General features: G+C 39.4%; 3 protein-coding genes across 10 annotated transcripts in view; 1 reads left to right on the top strand and 2 right to left on the bottom strand.

The window, feature by feature from the left end:
* Positions 1-2,773, top strand: part of cntrob (centrobin, centrosomal BRCA2 interacting protein) — a 30,176-nt gene extending 27,403 nt beyond the window's left edge. For all 6 annotated transcript variants that reach the window (XM_016472669.1, XM_016472670.1, XM_016472666.1 and 3 more), the window contains 2 exons: positions 500-628; positions 2,645-2,773. In XM_016472669.1, the coding sequence (XP_016328155.1) occupies positions 500-628; positions 2,645-2,722 (207 nt within the window). In that variant the 3' untranslated portion in view covers positions 2,723-2,773. The remainder of the gene's footprint in view (positions 1-499; positions 629-2,644) is intronic.
* Positions 2,774-3,915: 1,142 nt separating this feature from the next.
* LOC107677674 (SPRY domain-containing SOCS box protein 2) lies at positions 3,916-6,302 on the bottom strand. The gene is made up of 3 exons (XM_016472675.1): positions 6,262-6,302; positions 4,836-5,541; positions 3,916-4,149 (listed from the first exon to the last, which is right to left on the bottom strand). Exons 2-3 carry the CDS (start codon positions 5,509-5,511, stop codon positions 3,995-3,997), a joined length of 831 nt encoding a protein of 276 aa, XP_016328161.1. The 5' UTR covers positions 5,512-5,541; positions 6,262-6,302; the 3' UTR covers positions 3,916-3,994.
* Positions 6,303-7,669: 1,367 nt separating this feature from the next.
* The window catches only part of actl6b (actin-like 6B), an 11,825-nt gene continuing 9,494 nt past the window's right edge, over positions 7,670-10,000 (bottom strand). For all 3 annotated transcript variants that reach the window (XM_016472672.1, XM_016472674.1, XM_016472673.1), the window contains 5 exons: positions 9,740-9,854; positions 8,778-8,858; positions 8,549-8,644; positions 7,881-7,967; positions 7,670-7,777 (listed from right to left, as the gene is read on the bottom strand). In XM_016472672.1, the coding sequence (XP_016328158.1) occupies positions 7,697-7,777; positions 7,881-7,967; positions 8,549-8,644; positions 8,778-8,858; positions 9,740-9,854 (460 nt within the window). In that variant the 3' untranslated portion in view covers positions 7,670-7,696. The remainder of the gene's footprint in view (positions 7,778-7,880; positions 7,968-8,548; positions 8,645-8,777; positions 8,859-9,739; positions 9,855-10,000) is intronic.

Raw genomic sequence — 10,000 nt, 5'->3', positions numbered from 1 at the left:
CACACACACACTCACACACACATGCTCACACACACACACACACACACACACTCTCTCTCTCTCTCTCTCTCACACACACACACACTCACACACACATGCTCACACACACACACACACACACACACTCTCTCTCTCTCTCTCTCTCACACACACACACACTCACACACACATGCTCACACACACACACACACACACACACTCTCTCTCTCTCTCTCTCTCACACACACACACACTCACACACACATGCTCACACACACACACACACACACACACTCTCTCTCTCTCTCTCTCTCACACACACACACACTCACACACACATGCTCACACACACACACACACACACACACTCTCTCTCTCTCTCTCTCTCACACACACACACACACACACGCGCGCACACACACACTCTCAGACACACACACACACTCTCGCTCTCTCACACACACACACTCACTCTTTCTCACACACACACACTCACGCTCCTTCCTGTGTGTCGCATTAGCTGCTGGAACGCTCCCCCGGCGACCCTGTGGACGAGCCAATCAGAGAGCTTAAACATGAGCCTGAGCGTCACATGAGCGAGCCGAGATCAAACCTGGAGCAGAAACCAGATCAGCATGACAAACCAGAGGTGATCCGCTTTGCTAGTGTTTACGTGGAGTCATGTGACCGTCACGGCTAGAGGTCCACCGATGTATCGCTTTTGCTGCAGTCTTAATTTGGACCGATGGTTTTGATTTAGTTTTAGTCTTAGTCTTTGGACTAAAATGCCATTAGTCATATTTTAGTTATCTGAATTTGTTTTAGTCTTAGTCTAGTTTTAGTCGATTTAGTCGACTAAAGTCTTATGATTTTTAGTCGACTAAAACTAGACTAAGACTAAAACAAATTCAGATGATTAAAATCTAATGGGTTTAGTTACAGTGTAATGCATTTATTAAACTTTTCTCTAAAATGTCCAAACTCATTATATGTTCCCAGAGAAAACATCTATTTACATAGTAATATGAATGATATTAAGGTTTGAACATGCAATATAAACACACATAACATGCCTTTATATTAAAATTAAATTGATCCACGAGATGCGATTACGATGTAGGTGTCGCTGTATTTGAATGCTTTTGTTAGTCTATCCAGTTGAAGCCACTAGATGCAGCGCTGCTCCGCTATTCATTCAAAATACTGCGGAAAAAAGAGAACATCAATGTGGAGAAGACGTTACGTCAAAACTGAAACCAAGCCATTCACACAGAACACATATTTATCACATTTTCTAGAGGGACATCTATCAGCGTTACACTGAAGAGCGGCATGTTTAGAAAGCTATGCAAAATTAATGCAAGTTCAACTTTTAAAAAACATGTCTGGAGACTTTATGGTGGTTTTTCTGCATCCACTGCATCATATTTTTAAATGAAGAAAGTACTCTTTGTGATTGGTTTTCGGTTCTTTGTATTAAACTATACGTACATACATGATGCTGTTTTGTTTCTAATTGTTAAGCAACTTAATTATATATGGTTTATTAACATTATTTTAAACATTATGCACTTTGAAGAAACGTGCATTAGTAATATTTTGCTCGGTGCGCCCTCTTGTGGCCTCAGGAGAGAAGCCAAAAGCTTTTTTCCCCCCTAACTGAAATTATGCCTTTTAAATTCGAATATAATTCAAATATTGATCATATTTTAGTACGAAATTCGAATTGAGTTTTTCAGCCATTTTGACAGCCCTAGTTCATTCAGACTGGATCTCTGTGCAATTGTCCCTCCGTAACATTTTCGTCTCGTTTTTATTCGTTGACGAAAATGTCAATATGAACAATTTTCGTCATTGTTTGTCTCATTCAAAAAGAGTTTTTATTTCATCATCGTAATTGACAAAAATTATGAATAACTAAATGAACACTGTTTTGCTAGAACTATCGGCTATCTGCAAAAATCCATAGTTAAATCCATAAATTCATAAAAAGCTGATAGTTTTCCGGGTTGCATCTATTGCTGGAGCGTCTGAGAAGATCCGCTGTTATTATACAGAGCGAGAGCGGCCTCTAGAGGCGAATCACTGACATCTCTGCTGTTTGTTTTGACACGCGATTCTGTGCACTTCAAATGCGGATTTAAAACATCGACTATGAAACGGTCACATTGTAATGCATTGTAACACACTGTAACATTAAAATCTGCGTTCACGCTGCGGCTGAGCCCAAGAGAGCTGTTAATGTAGGCCTAAAGGGATGAAACGGCTTCACAAGCAGTCGTATCGTTACCCGTCACAAACATTCAGATAATTACAGAAGCACTGGGATAAAAGTTTATATGTAGTTCAGATATAAACTCTTGTCTACTGTAGCTATCATAATAGATGAAATCACTTTTTTGCAGGTGACTTGAAGCTTCAAATAAAGACTGCATCAATTACAACGTAACGCCAGCAGGTGGCGACAAGTGACTCAAAAAAGAGTTTAGTTTAGTCAACTTCTGCTAATATATTAATGTGTTAACATTAGTTAATGAACTATGAACTAAATTTAATGATCACTATAGAACATTCAATGGTAATATTTGTTATTCATTTATAGTGTGGTACAGGTTGAGTACGGTTTTGTTTTAATAATAAAGCACTGTTTGTGTGTGTGTTTCAGGCGTGTGTGTCGTCTCGAAGCGTCCCGAGCAGAAGATCAGCGAGCCGCAGAGGAGGACCTCAGAGAGTCTGGAGATGACCTCATTTTACTCACTTATTCATGTGCTTTATTATATTTGAAATAAACTCTCAGATGTCTAAGGAGCGTCTTAAGTGTTTTTCTTTGACGTTTGAGTGTGTGTTTTACACAGCACATGCACTGCTGGAACATACACTGCGCAGTGTGAGTCTGTGGGTTTCTCCTCAGTGAGCGACTGATCTAGACGAGTGTGTCTGATGCTGCTGAGGACCTGAACTGACGTCAGTCGCTGGATCTGATCAGGTGACACTCATGCATTCATACTGACTGATTGATTGATTCATCAAACACAGATGCTGCATAAAGAAAGACCATTATGTCTTTTTTTTTGCAGTGTGCAATTATTTTATCCTGATTATTCATGAGATTCAGCCTCGCATGATGATATTCTTCATAATGAAAGGCGTGATTCTCCAGATGGACGGTTATATCAGTAAAGCATTCTTCTGGAACTCATATTACTTTCTAGTCAAGTCACATTTATTAAAATACAGCTTTTATTCAATACATATTATTTCAAAGCAGCTTCACAGAGATAAACGGAAATAACTGAATGTCCTCGTTTGGAACGAAGTCGCTTTGGGTAAAAGCATCTGCTAAATGACTAAATGTAAATGTTGCAAAAAGATATATCATTTTATATATTAAAATATACATTATATTAGAGGCAAAATAATATAAAACAAATTTATTAAATTCTTAAGACAAAATTATTTTTTAAGTTTTTGAAGATTTGTTTAACAATGGAAATATATATGAAATAAAAAACTGGACTTCCTCAGTTATAAATGTATGCATATATATATAAGCTGGATAAATAAGGTTTCCATTGATGTATGGTTTGTTAGGATCGGACAATATTTGAAAATCTGGAATCTGAGGGTGCAAAAAAATCTAAATATTGAGAAAATCATCTTTAAAGTTGTTCAAATTAAGTTCTTAGCAATGCATATTACTAACCAAAAATTAAGTTTTGATATATTTACGGTAGGACATTTACAAAATATCTTCATGGAACATGATCTTTACTTAATATCCTAATGATTTTTGGCATAAAAGAAAAATGTATAATTTTGACCCATACAATGTATTGTTGGCTATTGCTACAAATATACCCCAGCGACTTAACACTGCTTTTGTACTCCAGGGTCACACATATATATACACATACATACTCTGAACACATCTGCAATTTTAACATAAATTAGAAAAACACCCAAATGAAAAAAAGCTTTAAGTAAAGACAGTAAAGCTGTGTTGTGATGTGCAGTGTCACTGCTCTTCCTCTGCAGTGTTTGTGCTGTGTGAGTCCAGCAGGAGGCGCTGTAGAGCAGACGGGAAGGACAGCGTCCGGCTCCGGGGCCCGGCCCCTCCGAGGGCCCTCCGCACAGATAACCGGCTCAGAGCCTCCAGAGCAGGTGGGTCTCCTGAGAAACACAGTCAGTGATGATCAGAACACACCAGCGCTGGTGAAGCTAGCCCAGAATGCACTGTGCATCAGATATTTATTACGGCTGTCCATTAGTTTGAATATTTAGCTTATGTTCTGTTAGTGTCTCTTTAAGGAAAGTTAGTGTTGGATTTGATATTTATATATAAATATACAGTATGCTCAAAAATCACACAGAATGTCAAACGATTGTGTTAATGCATTCATGTTAACAGCACTAACTGTATATTTCATGTAACGCTGAAAAATGCGTGGATAAAAATATCTTGTTTTTTGTGTGTGCTGTGTATTTTTGTCCTCCATCGAGCTCTAATTATAAAACATAACTGTAAAAACTCAGAAGCTGAGAAACTCAAAAACGTGATGAGCTTAATGACGGAGTATTCGAAACGTACGGAAAAATGGTATCATGTTTAAAGTTGGTCTGTGCTTCCAGCACACATGATATAAAACACTATAAAAACTTAAGCATGATAATGATTTTTACTTGTGGATTTAAGTTCAGTAAGCTTGATGTTAAACTGAGTATTAACCTCACACACTAGTGTTACTTTACTGTTTTTAATTATTTGTAATAATTTTTCAAATATGATCAAATTATTTTTTATATCACTTTGTGATGTGACATCATTGGTGTCGGACATGTGATGATGTCACACTCACGTGTCATGCCACACAGGTAGCGTATGCAGATTTGAGCTCCTCCCCAAACGCAGCTCACCGCAGGGAAAAGCTCCGCCCCTTTGGGGAGGTCCTGGAAGGCGACGCCCAGATAGCAGTCGTCCACCACGTATCCCAGCGTCCCTGCGTCTGCGTCCACCACCACTAACACACGATCTGGAACACTTAAGATGCCCCTGGCTCCGCCCCCAGGGTACCGCCTCCCCGCCCTCCCATCATGCCAAAGCTGATTGGTCGAGAGATCCCAGCCCCAGGAACACGAGTCTCCTCCTATTACCGCCGTGTAGCCCGAGGCCTGAAGGGTGCATTTGTGTGTGGACACACCCAGTAGGGCGTGGCTTCCTCTCTGTTGCTCCTCCCACAGCACCTCCCATATATGGAGCCCCGTCGCCGTGCCGACCACGCCACGGACCGCATCACTGCTCTGCTCCACACGGGCGCGAGAGACACGCCCACCCGACGGACACACCTTCAGATTGGGCGACAGGTAGGTGGGGCTCCACTGCGACCGCGGGTTTCCAGGGGCGACGGGGGGCGTGTCTAAAAGCACCGCCAGGCGGATGGGCGGGGCTACAGAAAACGGACAGAATGCTGATCGGGATTTATGGTGTTTTATAGGACCGCCGTTCTTCAGCAAGCAGCACAGTGTGAGACCCATCCAATCAGATCGCAGAATAACATCAACTTCCTGTTCAAAGACACAAAACCACCCTCAGGTCACCATACTACGACATTAGTCAAACTACAGCGATTTCATTCAGTAGTGTTTAAATCATTATTACAAAGTCGATTATTTTAATATCCTACTATAGTATTAACTGAACTTAAAGGAATAGTTCACCCAAAAATTCAGACAATCCTATGGAAGGAAGAAAGTCAGGTTTGGAACGACGTGAAGGTTATATAAGTGTTCCTGGAGCACAAAAGCAGTCTGAAGTCGCTGGGGTATATTTGTAGCAATAGCCAACAATACATTGTATGGGTCAAAATTATACATTTTACATTAATGCCAAAAATCATTAGGATATTAAGTAAAGATCATGTTCCATGAAGATATTTTGTAAATGTCCTACTGTAAATATATCAAAACTTAATTTTTGATTAGTAATATGCATTGCTAAGAACTTCATTTGAACAACTTTAAAGATGATTTTCTCAATATTTAGATTTTTTTGCACCCTCAGATTCCAGATTTTCAAATAGTTGTATCTCAACCAAATATTGTCCTATCCTAACAAACCATACATCAATGGAAAGATTATTTATTCAGCTTTCAGATGATGCATAAATCATAAAATTTACCCTTATGACTGGTTTTGTCACTCATTTAAAATTATAACAAATTCTTAATAAATCTTTAATGTTATTAATATTCGAATAGTGTACTTTACCTGCTCTTGAAACTTACATTAAAGCATAAAAAGCCGAATCGAAGCGTTTCCTCGTGAGCTGCTGTTACCGTGAGAGCGCGCGCTGACTCCGGTCCTCTCGCGCGCATGCCGCATTTAAACGTCACTTATCTCCCGTGCGCGCTCCCGCGACGTCAGCGCCGGGCGTCATGTCAAGGCCAGCACCGAGAGTGACGTCTGTGCGTCCCCGATGACGTTTCACGCAGGAGAAACTGTTTCTACACATGTACCATGGCGATATATATGATATATGATATGATATAACAGACATCATACTGGGGGTGGTTACTTACATTTACCATGTAACCATCATTTCGTGTATATCGAATACTATATGTGACCCTGGAGCACAAAACCAGTCACAAGTGTCAATTTTTTAGAAATTGAGATTTATGCAACATCTGAAAGCTGAATAAATAAGCTTTCCATTGACGTATGGTTTGTTAGGATAGGACAATATTTGAAAATCTGGAATCTGAGGGTGCAAAAAAATCTAAATATTGAGAAAATCATCTTTAAAGTTGTCCAAATGAAGTTCTTAGCAATGCATATTACTAATCAAACATTAAGTTTTGATATATTTACGGTAGGAGATTTACAAAATATCTTCATGGAACATGATCTTTACTTAATATCCTAATGATTTTTGGCATAAAAGAAAAATGTATAATTTTGACCCATACAATGTATTGTTGGCTATTGCTACAAATATACCCCAGCGACTTAACACTGCTTTTGTGCTGCAGGCTCAGAAATATTAAAGTTACCATTTGATGCAGTTCATAGTGTTTTAACAGCTTAAATACAATGAGAATTTATTCACCCTGGGTTTCACAGACAAGGCTTAAGCTTAGTTCCCAACTAAAATAATTCTGAGCTGTTTCAACTGAAAGAAACTCACACTGACTGATCTTAAAATATATCGGTGCCTTTGTTTTGTCTCGAGATGCACACCAGTAATGTTTTTTTTTTCTAAGGCACGTTAATAAAAATTACTTCAATGTCCTAACTGAGCTATGGCCTAATCCTGGCTTAGTCTAAGCCCTGTCTGTGAAACCAGGCCTTACTGTTTTAAAATACATTTAAAATTAAAAATTTTAAATTAAATAAAATGAATAAATATACAAATGTTTTCTGCTAATGTGTTGCACATGAACGAAGCTTCCTGAACTCATGATGATATTTCTCAGTTTATTGGGCTTCTGACAGAGAACGTGACACTCTGAGTTACTGTAAATACTGTATGCAGATCAGTGAAATGTAGTTTGTACAGAAACATAATTCAGCATGAAACGCATGTCATATGACAGTGGGAGAGAAAGAGACCGTGTGTATTTGTGTTTAAGGAGTGTGTGTGTGTGTCTGTGTGTTTGAGGGGTCTGTGTGTTTTGTATGTGTCTCTGTGTGTGTGTGTGTGTGTGTGTGTGTGCGCGCTTAGGGGCATTTTCTCTCCACGCTCTGTTTTCCTCCCTCATCATACTCCTGCTTTGAGATCCACATCTGCTGGAAGGTTCCCTGAGGACGAACACATCAGGTCAGTTATATATTTTTCAATAATATATAATATAATAGAGTTTTGCGATGCAGTATGTGTTAAAACAGCTGTTGTGTTTCTCACCAGTGATGCAAGGATTGATCCTCCGATCCAGGAGCTGAATCTCCTCTCGATGGAGCTGTTGCTGGCGATCAGCTTCAGTCTCATGCTCTGAAACACAGACAGCAGGAGCTAGTGAGGAGTGAGGAGATCAGACTGAGATCAAATGAAGATGAGACGGGGATCAGACTGAGATCGGATGAAGATGAGACGGGGATCAGACTGAGATCAGATGAAGATGAGACAGGGATTAGACTGAGATCGGATGAAGATGAGACGGGGATCAGACTGAGATCGGATGAAGATGAGACGGGGATCAGACTGAGATCGGATGAAGATGAGACGGGGATCAGACTGAGATCGGATGAAGATGAGAGATGAAGATGAGACGGGGATTAGACTGAGATCGGATGAAGATGAGACGGGGATCAGACTGAGATCAGATGAAGATGAGACAGGGATTAGACTGAGATCAGACATGGATCAGATTGAGATCAGATAGAAGTCAGAAATAGATTGGAAGGAGATCAGACAGAGATTAGACTGAGATCAGACAGGGATCAGATTGAGATCAGATAGAAATCAGACAGAGATTGGAAGGAGATCAGACTGGGATCAGACAGAGATTAGACTGATATCAGAAAGAGAACAGACTGAAATCAGACTGAGATCAGACAGGGATCAGGACTCACTGGCGGTGCTTTCTGAGACAGTTCTCTGTTGAGTCTCTCCGTGAAGCCCTGCAGGAGTGTGTTTCCTCCGGTCACAATCACGCTGCCATACAGACCCTCAACACACACACACACACATATGACACACTCGTAGAGAGAGCAGAACATCAGTGGTCCTAATGCTTCAGTGCTCTGCATGTTGACATTCTGTACACAACATAGGCTAACAGAAACGTTTTCTCTCTCTTACCGGCCGGATGTCGATGTCACACATGCCGATGCTGGTAGTGACCACGTGTCCGACGCCCAGCATGGTGTTACCGGACAGACCCTGAGAAGATGAGATCATTAAAATAATTATATGGCAGTATATTCAAATAATTATAAATAATTATAAGTATTTTACACTATTATTACCAATGAATTTGCATGACTTATCTAGTTGTTTGTGATCACAGGGTTATTTTATTTATTTGTACCCACAAACAGCACTTTCTACTCTATAGAAAGTGTTTTATAGCTTCATATAACTTGAAAATCATTTCTATTACTTGTTCAAAAGATTTGTATTGATTTTAAAAAAATGTTTTAAATGTATTAATTTACATGACTTTTCAGAAAATGTTAATCATTTTCATGACTGTTCAGTATTTTATTAGTTTCCATAACTTTACGACTTCATTTCAATTTCCTCTTTAGATTTTATCAATTTCCATAACTTTTCAAGATTTTATTAAATTAATATCTTTTCTAGATTTTCCGTCTCTATAACTTTTCAAGATTTTATTCATGTCCTTAACATTTCCAGATTTTATTCATTTCTATAACGTTTCAAGAATTTTGGTATTTCCATCACTTATTTATATTTGATTAATTTCCATATCTTTTCCAGACTATATTCATTTTCATAACTTGTGTAGATTTGATTAATTTCCATAATTTTTCAAAATTTCATTCATTTCCAAAACTTCTGTAGATTTGATTAATTTTCATGACTTTATAAGATTTTGTGACAGGTCTAGAAATCACAGATTTCCAAGACTGTGTGAATCCTGATTAAATGAAATGACATTTGTTCAGGGAATTAACTCAAATAAGGTATGCCTTGATTTTCAGCTTGTTTTTCTCATTTGAGCTCATCTCCTGGCCCTGGGCTCCTGGTTGAGAAGCGCTGATCTGGATGCACTGAAACAGATATGATCTAGACTTCACCTTCACATTGGACGGATCGAACAGGCCCTCGGGGATCCGTAACCTCTCGGCTCCGTAATCTGTGCTGTAGCCACTCGGCATCTCATAGTGCACCGTCGGCATCTGAGCGGCAACCCTGAACCAACACAGACACCAGATCAGACACACGAGTGTGTGTGTTTACGTGTGTGAGTGTGTGTGTGTGAGAGAGAGAGTGTTTGTTTGTGTGTGTGTGTGTGTGTGTGTGTGTGTGTGTGTGTGTGTGTGTGAGAGAGAGAGAGA

The sequence above is a fragment of the Sinocyclocheilus anshuiensis genome, unplaced genomic scaffold (genome assembly GCF_001515605.1).
Source record: "Sinocyclocheilus anshuiensis isolate Anshui unplaced genomic scaffold, SAMN03320099.WGS_v1.1 scaffold841, whole genome shotgun sequence".
Taxonomy (NCBI): Eukaryota; Metazoa; Chordata; class Actinopteri; order Cypriniformes; family Cyprinidae; genus Sinocyclocheilus; species Sinocyclocheilus anshuiensis.
The sequence above is the reverse complement of the archived record's forward strand: the minus strand, read 5'-3'. Positions and strand labels throughout refer to the sequence as shown.